A 15,606-nucleotide genomic window follows, 5' to 3' on the forward strand; every position below is an offset into this window, starting at 1 on the left:
GATTTGCTGAAGTGGAATATCTTCAATTGCATTCCAGCATAACTTCCCAGTTTGGTATGGAGTGAGCCAGTATACGAACGATGTGTATTTCTAGCCTAAAATCAGACTCAGCACCAACCCCATGGTCACAGTGATAATAGTTTTATTCTGGTTACAAGTCACACCAAAATAGTTCAGAGGCATATATGTATATCAGGGAATACAAAGTAAGTAGTGCATACGATGCTGACAGTGGTGACATGAAGGGACGTCACAATTTCAAGCCTCCTGGCAGTGAATGAATGCACTTGCACATGAGGGAACACACTAAAGCTTTCCAATGTGGTGGAGATAGCCAATGGATCACACGAGGCAGGGGTTGTTGGTAAGATCAGACGGCATCAGGGAAGGGACATAGGGAAACCAGACACATAACTGGGTGGTGATCAGTCAAGGGATTAGGGGTCTAACAAATGTATTAAGGGGTTGGGTAAGGATGCGAACAAACTGAGGACCATTGTCCACACAGGAGATGCCTTATCACTGGCCCTCCACTCTGCATTAGATTACTTCAAGAACACTTGCAACAGACTTGTTGGTTGACTACAGTTCGGCTTTTAACATCATCAAAGCTTATGACTAAACTCAGTAATCTGAGATTCTTTCTGCTACTGAATTCTTGACTTCCCCAATCAGTGTGGATAGGCAAGATCACTTCCTTCAATGTGGCCATTAACACAAGGGCACCCCGTGCCTATCCTCTTCTCCATGCCCTGAACAACTGTGCCAGTTCAACTCTAACGCAAGTGACAAATTCGCTGATGACACCACCAATGCTGAACAAATAGCAGGAAATGAAGAGTCAGAATACAGGGTGGAGATTGAGAGACTGATTAGGTGGTGCCAGATCAACAATCTTGCTTTCAAGGTCCCCAAGACCATGAAGCTTTGTGTTAATTTTATGAAAGAGAGGCCAGGGAACCAATCATCTGTCTGAATTGATGAAATGGAGGTGGAGATGGTTAAGACCTAGATTCAAGGACCTCTCCTAGAACCAGCACATAGAGGCAACCAGTAAGAAGGCACACCAATGCCTCACTAAGCAGTCTGAAGAGAGTTGGCATGTCGTCAAATATTCTATCAGACTTATATAGGTGCACTGTGGAAAGTATATTGACTATTTGCATCATAGCTGGACTGGTAATTCAAGGGCCTTGGAACACAGAAGGCTGTTGAAGAATGCAAACAAGGCCAGGTCCATTACAGGCTCTAACATCCCATCCATTCAAGACATGCAAGCGAGGTGCTGCTCAAGAAGGTAACCAACATCATAAGGACTCCGTCAGCCTGGTCACAATCTCTTCTCACTGCCACCTTCAGGCAGAAGACCACCACCTCTAGGTACAAAAACAGTTTCAGATGTCAGGCTCCTGAAACTCCCCTTGTTGCACTACTGAAAAGGGCTGTCTGCACTAATATAACAACACTCTTCTTGCAGTATTGGAAGAGTAAACATTTTCTATCTTTTGCATTTATTATCTCTGTTTCATTTTTACAATTATAATATTTTTTCCCCCTTTACGAAATAACTGTCACTCAATTTTCTGGATTTTCTTAAACCCCTCAAAATCACATCACCAATGACTGTTTATATCATTTTGATAAGGGGACCTGGGGAGGGGGGTGGGGTGTGGGAGTGATTGCTTTGACAGTCAGCATGAGGTCAATAAGCTAAATAGTCTTTAATGATGCATACACAGAAGAGAAATGAGAATTGTGAGGCATGAAATGAATAGTCACAACACTTCTTCACAAGGCACAGGGAGGGACTGGAACTATGGAAAAGCCAATGCCAAGTGCTTTAAAAATACAGTAAAAGACATACGTCATCATTCTTCACTAATGCCTTTATAAAAAAAAAGTCCGATCAAAATCATCCAGTGGCACCTGTACAGCCCCTCCTAATGTGTGCAGTCATCAGGTCACTTACCAATTGCATGAGTTGTGCAGCACAGAGATGTACTTTCCACCCCTGAGCCTTGCAGACAATGCCTTTCTGATTGGCTATCTCCTGTAGCGTGGGCTTTTTCTCCTCTGCAATTGAAAAGAGGAAGCATCAGTTTAAGGTTACTGCGCAGCGAGAAGCAAATCAACCAAAAAGGTTAAAGAGATTTTATTCCCTTTTATGGTTAAATGAAGGGAGTGTAACATTTGATGGTGGAGAGATTCAAACCCAAGAACCCCTGAGCCAAAAGGAACAGTCGACAGCAGAACACCATCCAAACCCATTTCAAAATCTAGAATTAGAACAATATTCCTCTCCAGGATCACAATGTAAAATTGAAAGAAAGATTGACATTTAAATAACAACTTAGTCTCAAAATATAACATAAATAACAAATTATTTTGGGCATGGTTATTTACATTTCTTGAACTCAGCTCAGTGCCAACGTTTGCAAAAAGACACAGTTCAAGATTTTCAGCTTTAAGCCAAAACTTGATGAATGAAAGAATTGTGGAAATGGGTATGTTTGCACAAAATATTAAACAAAGTGCCAATGTATGTTTTAGAGGTTCAAATCCATTTTCAAGATGCCACTCATCTTGGTGAGCATTTAGATTTAGATTTATTGTCAGAGTACATACATGAAATCTCATACAACCCTGAGCTTCTTTTTCCTGCTGATGAGGCAGAACGACCACTTATTGGTAGTGCAAAAAATAAACTACACAGCGTATACAAATAAAGGACTGTAAAAGGATAACAAAGGTAAACCAACTGCTCAATACAGAGAGAATAAAAACAATCAAATGCACAAGTGAGAGTCCTTAAATGAGTCTCTGATTGAGTTTGTTGTTGAGGAGTCTGATGGTGGAGGGTTAGCAGCTGTTCCTGAACCTGGTGGTGCGAGTTTTTGTGCCACCTATATCTCTTTCTTGATGGCAGCAGCGAGAACAGAATGTATGCTGAGTGGTGTGGGTCTTTGATGATTGCTGCTGCTCTCAACGGCAATATTCCCTGTACATGTTCTTAATAGTGGGGAGCATTTTGCCTGTGATGTTCTGGGCTGAGTCCACGACCTTTAGGAGGGCTTTACACTCAGGGGTATTGGAGTCCCCAAACTGCGATGCAACCAGTCATCACAATTTCCACCACACAGCTGTAGAAATTTGCCAGGGTTTCTGATGTGATATCAAACTAAGCAAGTAGAGGCAATGACGTGCTTTCTTCATGATGCCATTAGTGTGTTGGGTCCAGGAAAGATCCTCCGAGATAATGACTCCCAAGAACCTAAATTTGCTCACCTTCTCCACCTCTGATTCCCTCAGTGATTACTGGATTGTATACTTCTGGGTTTCCTTTACTGAAACCAACAATCAGCTCCTTAGTTTTAGTGACATTGAGTATATTTTGCTGCCACAAAATACCAAATTTTGTGACTTGTTCAAGACCATAAATTCTAAATCTATAAGCATCTACCACAATCACCAAATGAGCCATTCATCATGACATTTTGTGAATTTGTGCTGTGCACATAGGAACACAAGTCTTGCTATTACAGTATTAACAAGGTCTTTGTGGTACCACTCCATGTTGTTTAATTGCTAAATGACAAAAATCTCAATTCATAAGCAATATTAAATAATTTCACATTTTAACAGCAGAGCAAAATGATAAGCATTTTTGCAATTTTATTGGTACTAATGACAGATAAAAAGAGGAATGAGTTTGTGCAACATGAATTTAGGAACCTATGTCTCAGATTAGAAATCAAAACTTCAAAGATTATAATCTTCTATTACTTCAGGTCTCTTATGCCTTAGTCTCAAAATATTACATAAATAATAAAAGTGTTAAAAAATGTTCGATGACAGAATGGCTGAAAAGACGATGTAGGAGAGAGAACTTCAGATGCCTGGATCACAGGACAATTTCTGGGAAGGTGGGATGTGTACATGAAATTGAAACAGGACAAGTCCAAATCCTGTGCAGGAAGGTTTGCAAGTGCTGTTGGAGAGTATTTAAATTAATTAAACAGGGGATAGGGACACAATTTTCCTTCCAGGCTAAATTTCCTCTTATTGAAAGAGGTCTGACCAGTAAGGCAAATGAATTGAAAGTATTAATTATCACAGACATAGACATAGGTTGAAGGGTAGGACTGACAATTCATCAACTCAGTGTATAGAATCTTCAGATGTGATGTTGAGCAGGAGGGAGGTTAAACAGGAGGTGCATTGCAATGATAATTAAGTCCATCATTGCATTAATGAGGGACAATATCCTAACAGATTTTCCAAACAGTCATATCTTTGAAACAAAATGGGGCAGCACATTACAGGGACACATAACAGCTGTTGCAATGGACAGACAAGCAGAAATGTAGGCAAAACACAAAGGTGCAAGAATTGTAGGGTTTCCACTTCCCAATATCAACCAGGACTACCTTACAGTGAAAATATTTCAGGGGACAGAATTTTTAAAAAAATGTTTCCAGAACTTTTTGAGCTGCTATGTAGACTTGCTAAAGAAGGGGAAGCATGGGATCTAACCTTACAGGATTCAGCAATTGAAGTGTCGATAGGAAAGTAGCTTTAAAATGGTGACCATAGGCTAGTTTCAAAATAATTCTGGAAAGAGACAAGAAAATAAACGGCTGTGCTGAGGAGCTGCTTTAACGGCAGCACTACTGCAGACCCACGGGGAGTGGCGACACAGCGCTCCCGCGGGGTCCAACCACCCAGTTCTTCTGTCAGCTCTGTACAGTCTTTGGACAGCCCGTTAAAAGAGCTGATGGTAGTTTTATTTAAAATCCTGCGACAGTGGGGTCTGTACTCAAGATGGCAGCAAACCAGTGAGGGGTTCTGTGACTGAAGGACCCACACAGGCAGTGGGCTGCTGGTAACTTGAGACGAGGAACCCACCCATGGTGCTGGATACTGTGGTCAAAGGTCTTGGACCAGATTTCAGACTGTAGGAAACTGGCTTGAAACTCTTATCAGAACCAGGATGCGAAAGAATGCCGAGGGCATTTAAGATTCCCAATATTATCAGAGGTTCAAATCTGGAGCTCGGGTTGCCGATGGTTTGGACTGGAGTTTGTGTGGCTGTGGGGGCTGCGGGAGCACTGGAGGCGAATCCATGGAACCTCGGTGACTTTGCGGGTACTCTGCTTCTCTTTCTCTCTGATTGTAAGAGGTGCTTCAGGCAATTTCTGCGGATGGCGAATCTGTGCATTACAGCAGGGAAAAGCAATTTTGTGTAATATGACACTGTTTTTATTATATAACAATAAATTGAATCTTGAATCTCGAAGAATGGAGGAAGGCTGTTCTTGTTATCATAAGACAGGATCTAGCAAAAGTAGACCAGGAACAACTACGTCTACATCCAAGTATTGAAAGTTATTCAAATGTGAAGAGAGTTCAGGGCCAATGTATTTCTGTAACAGTGGAAAGTGAGGACATCGAACCCTGGATGCCAAGAGTTAGCAGGACATATAAAATTAACACACACAGCAGGTATGAAGAACTGAAAGTAGAGAGGCCCACCAGGTGTATAGAAAGTGCAGGTGGTATTTTTAATGAAAAAGTAGGGGAGGGGACAAAATTTAGGAAAAACTTCAAAGCATATTTTCTGTTTGTTACAGTCAAGAAAGTAACCAGGGAAAGTGTAGGGAACATTAGCAACTAAAGGAGCAGCAACAGAAGGAGACAGAAAATAAGTCTTAAATTAATTCTCATCTGTATTCACCAAAGAGGGATATTGCAGTTAAAGAATTCACGGAAATTCTTGAACATTTTATCCTTAAAATGGAGTTAGATGTCTACGTGAGATTAAAGGGGGACTATTTGCAAGGGTGCAATGAGATGTGATCCAGGCTGCAATAAGAGGAGCGAGCCGAGACCCTGAAAGATTTTAAAAACTATTCTGGATACAGGCAAGGTGCTAGATGACTGGATAACCTTTATTGTTGTACTTTGTTCCAAGGAGGGCTGCAGTAACAAGCCAGATAATTACAAGCAGCAAGCCCAATGTCAGAGAGATGGAAGTAACTGGATTAATCTGCATTTTTTTAATGTAACAAAATGAATTGGAGAGCAGTGCAGTTGATGTGGTCTATCTGCATCTTAGTAGTTGTAGGTCTTTTGACAAGGTGCCACAAGGGATATTCCTTTGAATAGGAGAGAGCCCAAGTTGGCAAACTGGACCAAAAATTGGCTTGATAAAATGAGTTGGAGGTGAAGGTTGAGGGTGTTTTTGTTATTAGAAGTTGATGACCAGTAGTGCACCAAAGCAATCTGTGTTGGGACCCTTACTGCTTGTTATATAAACATTTGGATGTGAATCTAGATGGTAAGATCACAGATGACATGAAAATTAGTGGTTGTTGTGAACAGCAAGGACAGTAATGATCAGTTTGTAAAATGGGCAGAGTGATAGAAGATGGAATTTAATTGTGATAAGTGTGAAGTGAGCATTTTGGGAGTAGAACTAATAAGGTAGGACAGTGGTTCTCAACCTTTTTTCCCCCACTTACATACCACTTTAAGTAATCTCTTACTAACCACAGAGCACCTACGGCATCTTATGCATAGGAGCTCAGTGGTTAGTAAGGGATTACTTAAGGTGGTACGTGAGTGGAAAAGGTTGAGAACACTGGGGTAAGACATCAATGGAAGGCCCTTGGTGTGTACTCAGGACAAAAAGACCTATTTCACAAGCCCAAGAATCCCCAAAGATGGCAACATGTATGTATAGGTTCAAGCTTTCTTTCATGGTCATGTAATATTACATAAAAATGTAACATACATGATATACTTCAACCTTTGTGTGCTTCAAAGCAAAAAATGAGTTGTCATGAGCATTGCCCAGCATTTCTAACAATAAGAGAAAGAGAAACAAAATGGAAGGGTGGGGGGGTCCTTTCAGAGACACAGAATGTCCACAGATTCACCCAAGGCTTTCCCGTAACCTCTGTAGATGTACAGACTCCTGTTCAAACAGTCTGCAGCCCAAGCTCCAGTTCCAAACCTTTGAATTAATCAGGAACCCTTTAGAGCCCGAGGCCTTTTGGGATCCCTTCTTGCCCTCAGCACCCTCTCAAATCCTGGTTCTGATACCTAGTTCCCATGAGCCAGTCTCCAGTGTAAGTCCTTAGACTGCAAGTCGCCAACCATTCACAGCCTGTGTGTTTCCTCCAGGCACCAAACACCTTGCTGGTCTGCTGCCATGGTCACTTTCCTTGTAGGGTGGTCTCCCATGCTTCTCCTTTTCAACGGAGGATGTGCTCCCTGTTTCTGGTGCCCTGCTCTGGACCACTACTCTCCCGGAATCTACAACCCCTTGTGGTACAATGCCCAGCACAGACCTCAGTGGTTGAAGTAATTATATTTTTTAAAAAGTAACAGCCGTTTAAAGCCTGTACAGAGCCATTGGCATCAGGACCATCAGCAGGGTCTGCAGAAGAGCACTGTGTCTCCACTCCCCTGGGCCCACACTAGCAGCAGTGCTGCTGTTACAGCAGGTTCAGCAGCAATTATTAAAGCGCCATATAGAACACTTGTCTCATTAGGGACACAGCATACAAGAGCAGGGTGATTAGGATAAAAATCTTATATAACATTAGCGAGGACAAGCCGGAAATGCTGTGCACATTCTGGATGCTAATATTACAGGATGGACACGAAGGCACAAGAGAGTCTCGGGATTGTTCACCGGGATGTTCCTTGAATGAAATGTTTCAGTTACAAGGACACTGGGTAAGCTGAATTTGATTTCTTGGAGCAGAGGGGAAGACTAAATCAAGGTATACAGAGCAAGAATCTTTTCCCCTATAACAGAGGTGCTAAAAAAAAGATAGGTCACAGGATTAAGGTTATGGGGTAGGTAATTTAAAGAGGATACGAGAAAGAATTTTTCATCCAGAGGATGGTCAGAATCTGTAAACAGACTGGCCGAGGAGATGGTGGAGGCAGAGACTTTCATAATATTTTAGTGCATAGGTCAGCACTTGAATTGCAAAGCCATTGAAGAGCATGGGCCACCTGTTGAAAAATGGCACTGATGTTGATAGCTACTTGATGGCATGAAATGTAGACCAAGGGCCCATTTCTATGTCATGAGTCTAATCTAATCAGCTGTTTTCAGATAGGGTTAATGTTGATACACTGATGTCTCTAAACACGAGGACACATTGCAGGTAGATCGGCTGATGGCTTTGAATTGAACAACTTTAAAATAATGGAGGAGTCACGTGATGGAGTAGTGGCCGGTAGGGGAATACCAGCCCTCTCCAGAAAAGAAGAAATAAAGTGAAGAAAATACAAATTTCAAGAAATACAAAACATAACAAATAAAAGATAAAGTTGTAGAGAAAAGAAAGAAAATGGCACTCAAGAAGGAAAAAGTAAAAACAACAGGAAAAAAAGAAGAAAAGACGCCAGAAGAGAAAGGAGAAGGCCTTACTTGCATGAAGAAACAGGGAGCCGTCGTGGAGAAGAGAGCCTGTCTTCCAAGGTTGGTGACGACCCCGCAGAGTCATGACCTCCCGACCGATGGACTGCAAAATGGCTCTCTGAGCCAAACAAAAGCGCGCATGCGCAGTGCAATGCGCTCACTAAGGAAAAAGAGAACACCGACAGGAGGGGGGGGCCCAGCTGAGGAGCGAGCAAACACACCACGACCAGCTGAGGGATGCCCGACACCAGGGCTCTCAGCTGGAAGAAGAGGAAAGCGACAGGAAAGGGAGTGATAGGAAACAAGACCAGCAACAGGAGGCCCAACAGATGACTAGCTCAGAAGAAGAGGACCAACAGCAAGAAGCCAAGCAAGAAGAAGCCCAGCAAAGTGAGGCAAGCAACTCATTAGGAAAGTCAGAAGAGACACAGATACAAGGAAGAGAAGTAGAAGACACAAACACAGGTGCAAACACAGAAGAAGAAGAAGAAGACCAAGATCTGTACCGAGAAATTGAAGGTAAAATAGATGGACAGAATATAGATTAAAAATATTTTCAAGAACAAATGAGAGCATTAAAAGAATGGTTGACATTAGAATTTAGTGAAATGAAAAGAAAAATGAAAAATACAGAAGAAAAAGTGAGTAGAATAGAGCTGGTCATGACAGAAATAGGGAAAAGATTAGAAAATGTGGAAGAACGAGAAACGGCTGGAGAAATGGAAGTGAACGACTTAAGAAGAAGATTGGAAGAAAGTGACAAAAAGTTAGAGTCACAAGAGTTGTTAGCTCAGAAAATTGATATGATGGAATATTACAGTAGGCAAAACAACATAAAGATAGTGGGACTAAAGGAAGATGAAGAAGACACAAATATGAAAGAATTTATAAAAGAATGGATCCCAAAGGTCCTGGGAATGCCAGAAATACAGGAAGGAATGGAAATAGAAAGGGCAGACAGAAGACTAGCTCCGAAACCACAGACACAGCAAAAACCAAGATCCGTTTTAGTAAAATTTCTGAGATATACGACAAGAGAAAATATACTGGAGAGGGCAAGGAATAAAATTAGAGAAGACAAAAAAAAACCATTGGAATACAATGGTCAAAAAATATTTTTTTACTCATACATAAGTTTTGAACTCTTAAGGAAGAGGAAGGAGTATAATACAGCAAAATCGATCCTATGGAAAAAAGGTTATAAATTTATGTTAAGATATCCAGCTGTGCTTAAAATATTTATCCCTGGGGAGCAAAACAGATTGTTCTTGGATCCTGAGAAAGCACGAGAATTTGCAGAATGTCTGCAGGACAGAAGGAGAGATGAAGAGATGTAACAAGAACGAAGAACGATGATAAAATACATATAAAGATGTAAAAAATAATGTATAAGTAAGAACTAAAGAAGGGAAAGAAAAGGGAAGAAAGAAAGTAAGGGGGAAAAAAAAGAGGGTGAGCTTTATTATATGTGAAGAAAAAAGTGTTTTCTGGAGGGGGTTGGGTGGGAGAGAATAACCGACACTGCGAAATCAGTTGACGCTTGTGAGCGGGTTTGCAATCCAAATGGAGAATGGAGTTGTGGTTTCCCGGCAAGGGATGAGGGGCAACTCATAGAGGGGGGAGACATTTGGGGTTAAGGGAATATTAGATGTGAGAGTTGTTGAAGTATTTTATGTTTTAAAAGTGTTGTCATACATTGAGTTCAAAAAGGGAAAACTGAGATGAAAATGGGGAAAAAGGGAGATGTTGGTGGTGGTGAGGAAGTGGAAATGAGGTGTAAACAGGATACGAGATGGCCATGTTGAAGTATATGACTATAAATATTAATAGAATACATAACCAAATTAAATGAAAAAGGCTATTAAATTTCCTGAAAAAAGAAAAAATAGATATAGCAATTGTGCAGGAAATGCATCTAACTGAAGTGGAACATAATAAATTAAGGAGAGACTGGGTAGGGCACATAGCGAAAACATCATATAATTCAAAAGCCAGAGGTGTAGCTATATTAATTAATAAAAATGTACCAATCAAAATAGAGGAGGAAATAATAGATCCAGCAGGGAGGTATGTAATGATAAAGTGTCAGATATATTCAGAATTTTGGAATTTGATCAATATATATGCACCTAATGAAGAGGATCAAAAATTTATGCAAGATATTTTTTTAAAGATAGTAGATACGCAGGGGAATATATTGATAGGAGGGGATTTTAACCTTAATTTGGATCCAATGTTGTATAAGACTGGACAAAAGACTAGCAAAAAGAATAAAGTGGCCAAATTTATGTTTAAATCAATGCAGGAAATGAAACTTATGGATATATGGAGGAGGCAGCACCCAAGGGAGAAGGAATACTCATATTATTCAAGTAGGCATAAAACATACTCAAGGATTGCTATGTTTTTGTTGTCGGCCCATATTCAAGAGAGAGTTTGGAAGACTGAATATAAAGCTCGATTGTTATCTGATCATTCACCCCTGTTATTAGCAATAGAACTGGAGGACATCCCACCAAGAACATATAGATGGAGGTTAAACTCCATGCTACTTAAAAGACAAGAATTTAGAGAATTTATTGAATGCCAAATTAAAATGTTCTTTGAAATAAATACTTAATCAGTGAAAGACAAACTTATATTATGGGATGCAATGAAAGCCTTCATTAGAGGGCAGATAATAAGTTATGTAACTAAGATGAAAAAGGACTACAATCGGATATAGAATAGTTGGAAAGGGAGATAGTAAGTAACTAGCAACAAGGAACGATAAAACAAAAAGAAGAGAATTAGCCGACAAAAAAAATATGAAACATTACAAACGTATAAGGTGGAGAAGGACATAATGAAAATAAAGCAAAAGTATTATGAGTTAGGAGAAAAAACACACAAAATATTAGCCTGGCAACTTAAAACAGAACAAGGAAAAAGAACTGTATTGGCATCAAGGAAAAAGGACAAACAAATTACATATAGTCCAATGGAGATTAATGAGAACTTTAAGGAATTATATGAACAATTATACCAAACTGAGAATGAGGGGAAAGATAATAAAATAGAAGAGTTTTTTAGCTAAAATTGAACTGCCAAAATTGCAAGGAGGAGCAAAACAAACTGATAAAACCATTTGAAATAGAGGAAGTACAGAATATATTAAAAAAGCCGCCAAACCTGGAGAGGATGGATTCCCAATAGAATTCTATAAAACATTTAAAGAGTTATTATTTCCTCCTCTCCTGGAAGTAATGAACCAGATAGAAGAAACACAAAACTTGCCAGATTCATGTAAGACAGAAATAATTACATTAATACCAAAGATGGGGAAGGATCCACTAACACCAGCATCGTATAGACCAATATCTCTACTTAATTTAGATTATAAGATAATAGCAAAATTATTAGCAAACAGATTGGCCGACTGTGTACCAAAAATAGTAAAACAAGATCAAACTGGATTTATTAAAAAAAGATGAACAGCGGATAATGTCTGTAAATTTATTAATCTAATTCATGCAGTTCAAGGAAACAAGAAGCCAACAGTGGCTGTAGCTTTAGACGCAGAAAAGGCGTTTGACAGGGTAGAATGGAATTATTTATTCCAAGTACTACAGAGGTTCAATCTACCAGAAAAATATATTAATTGGATTAAAGCATTATATAATGGACCATTGGCAAAGGTGACAGTAAATGGATATGTATTGAACCAATTTAAATTAAGTAGGTCAACTAGGCAGGGATGTCCACTATCTCCCTCACTGTTCGCTTTAGCAATAGAACCATTGTCAGAACTGATGAAAACAGAAAATAAAATAAAAGGGATAAAAATAGAGGAGTATAAAATCAGTTTATTTGCAGATGACATCATCGTATACTTAACAGAACCAGAAATATCAATAAAAGAACTACATAAGAAATTGAAGGAATATGGAGAAATATCGGGGTACAAGATCAACGCAAATAAAAGTGAAGCGATGCCAATGAATAATGCGGATTATACAGAATTTTTAAAAAATTCACCATTTAAATGGTAAACACAAGCAATCCGATACCTAGGTATTAGATTAGATAATAATTTAAGCCACCTGTACAAATTAAATTATCAGCCACTAATAAAAAAATTGCAGGAAGACTTAGAATATTGGAAAGAATTACCACTAACGTTGATAGGGAGGGTAAATTGCATTAAAATGAATGTCTTCCCAAGGATACAATACTTATTTCAATCGTTATCAATTCCCTTAACAGAGAAATTCTTTAATGAACTAAAGAGAATAATAAGGAAATTTTTATGGAAAGGGGGGAAACTGAGGATAGCGTTAATTAACAGAGAGGTACAACCAAGGTGGTTTGCAGTTACCAAACTTAAAAATTATTATAGAGCAGCACAATTAAGGTATTTATCAAATTTTTATCAGACAAAGGAAAAACCAAATTGGACTAAGATAGAACTAGATAAAATACGGGAGATGGTACCGGAACATATACTTTATAAGTGGGATTAAAAGCTGATATGATATAAAAGCTCACCAGTATTGCATCATTTACTCAATATATGGAAGAAGATTCACTTAGAAAGGAAAAAAAACAAATTACCAACTACCAAAATTATTATTGACGCAAAATCAGCTAATCCCTTTTATAATAGATAACCTTTCCTTTAGACAATGGGAGAGAAAAGGAATTAAAAGAGTAGAAAATTGTTTTTTGGGAAGTAATTTACTAACATTTGAACAAATGAAGTACAAATATGGAATAACTCATGGCACAATGTTTCCATACCATCAACTGAAAGCCTACTTAAAGGATAGATTGAGATTACCAGAAGGAAGCAGCTTTGAATTTGTGATTACAGAAACAATGATAATAAAAAGATTTATAACGAACATGTACATCAAGCTGAAAGAGAAGGAAAATGATGAAATAAGCTATAAACCCAAAAAGTGGGAAAAAGATTTAAACATCCAAGATAACAAATGAAACATGGGAAAAGTTATGCTCTGGAACTATGAAGAATATAATAAACACAAGGTTACGTATGATACAGTATAATTGGTTATACAGGTTATATATCACACCCCAAAAATTAAAGAAATGGGATCCAGCATTATCAGATAGATGTTTTCGCTGTAAAGAAATGGGAACAATAATACATGCAATTTGGGCATGTGAGAAAGTGAAAAACTTTTGGGAAGATCTAAATCAGGTATTAAATAAAATCACAAAAAGCAACATATCAAAAAATCTAGAGATCTTTCTTCTAAGTAATATAAGAAGTAAAGAATTAGGCCTCAAACTGGATGAAGCGCAAAAAAGATTTATGATAGCCTTAGCTGTAGCAAAAAAATCTATAATGTCAACTGGGAAATCAGAAGAGAGCCTGAGAGTACAGCAATGGTACATGGAAATTAATAAATGTATTCCAATGGAAAAAATAACATAATTTTAAAAATAAAGTCACATTATCTGAACAAATTTGGGAACCGTACATGGAACATAACAGAAAGGGCTTGCCTCGGACCTCCACCCCCTAAAATGATAAAATGATAGGAAGACAAAATGACTTGATCCAGTGTGTAAAAGTAGATGACACAATTTTCTTGTTTATTTTCATTGTGTGATGACATTGTTTAATGGTTTTATTGTATTGTATATGTTGAACGTTTAATGGGTTTGGAGGGGGGTGGCAAGGGGGGGGAGGGAAGGTACGGGGGGAAAAAAGGGGAGACAATGCCACTGTGTATATTTAAGAGGGAAATGTTTGCATGTATTTTGATTGATATGGTTCACAGTGTGAAAAATAAATTAAAAAAAAACTTTAAAATACTCACTGAAGTAGTAGGAATGGAAAGTAAAGTCTTACCTTTAACTTTTACGTCACTATATCGTTGGAAATGATGATATGCTGCTTTCCAGGGGTTCCTGTAATGTCTCAGTAATGTAACTGGAGGTCTAGGACGCACGGGAACATATCTGACACCTTCTTCGTCTGCAAAAATAAGATTTCAGTTGGACAGTGACATTTTAGAAAGGTGTAAAAGGCAACGATTTGCATTGTTTTGGGTTAGGGTTTCTAAGGCAGAGACATCTCCCCTCCCCTCTTAGTTATTAGTACCACTGCTATTCTACCCCAACCCAAACCGTCCACCCAGGTTAGAACCATTGGTTCATCCCTCTCAGACTACAAACCCTCCTCCTGTCCAAAGTACAATGCTAGTTCTTGTTTTGGCCATGACCCCATTTTACCTATATATTCCTTTGGTGGGGATTTCCTCTTCTCTGCTTTGAGCAACATCGGCTTGCTGCTGCTGTTCTTTTCCTCATCCGTGCTATTTGTTTCCATGATCTCACTTTCTTCTGTGGAGATGATGTGCTGCTGTTTACGGGGTTTCTTTCGGGGAGACGCACCTGGCGGCAGCTCGTTCCCAGGAAGGTTGAGGCTGTTCACCATTGGGGTCAGAGCTGGCGACGTCACTGACATGTTCTGTGATGTTGAAACTGCAACTGGGAGACCGTGATGGCAGAGGGTGAGAGGAGGAAGAGAGAGAGAGAGAGAGAGAGAGAGAGAGAGAGCGAGAGAGAGAGAGAGAGAAATGAAAGAGAGAGAAAAGAGAGGGGAGAGAGAGATGAACGGGAAGAGGAGGGGAAAGATTTAAATTCAGACATTCAGAGACAAAAATAGAGAAAAAAAATGAATAATCTAAAAATAAACACTTCAGAAAATACAAAGATACATAGTCAAACAACCTTACCTCTTCCATATTATTGAACCTCCTGACCATTTCCAACCCAATCCCTTTGCTAATTATCAGGTGTAAATGAGTAAGCCAGCTGGGAGGACAGGCACACCAACTGTCCCCTCTCCTGGGAGCAGTATTCAGTGACTCGCACACGGTACTACATTGTATTCAGTGACGTTCACACGGTACAGTCAGAACATTTCTGGTTGGAATTCATGTGGCACCGTGCGCTCTTCTACCTGATCAGATCCTTCCTCAGATATTGCAACCCCCCCACCCCAATCTTCCTTCACATCCTCCAAGTAGGCGGAGGATACTGTCTGTAGGCACGCTCAATTGCTCTCCTGCAAGTATGAAAGGACAGGTTGCTCGTGCCTGGCATTTACAAAAAGAAAAACAGCTTTTCTTGGCAATAATTTGAATGATTAC

The 15,606-nt window shown here is 39.3% G+C and overlaps 1 protein-coding gene across 5 annotated transcripts in view; it reads right to left on the reverse strand.

Annotated features, from left to right (window-relative positions):
- sap130b (Sin3A-associated protein b) overlaps positions 1-15,606 on the reverse strand; it is an 89,154-nt gene that overhangs the window by 21,319 nt on the left and 52,229 nt on the right. For all 5 annotated transcript variants that reach the window (XM_069896407.1, XM_069896405.1, XM_069896403.1 and 2 more), the window contains 3 exons: positions 14,684-14,941; positions 14,301-14,426; positions 1,970-2,073 (listed from right to left, as the gene is read on the reverse strand). In XM_069896407.1, coding sequence (XP_069752508.1) covers positions 1,970-2,073; positions 14,301-14,426; positions 14,684-14,941 — 488 coding nt within the window. The remainder of the gene's footprint in view (positions 1-1,969; positions 2,074-14,300; positions 14,427-14,683; positions 14,942-15,606) is intronic.

Source organism: Narcine bancroftii, chromosome 9, assembly GCF_036971445.1.
Source record: "Narcine bancroftii isolate sNarBan1 chromosome 9, sNarBan1.hap1, whole genome shotgun sequence".
Lineage (NCBI taxonomy): Eukaryota > Metazoa > Chordata > Chondrichthyes > Torpediniformes > Narcinidae > Narcine > Narcine bancroftii.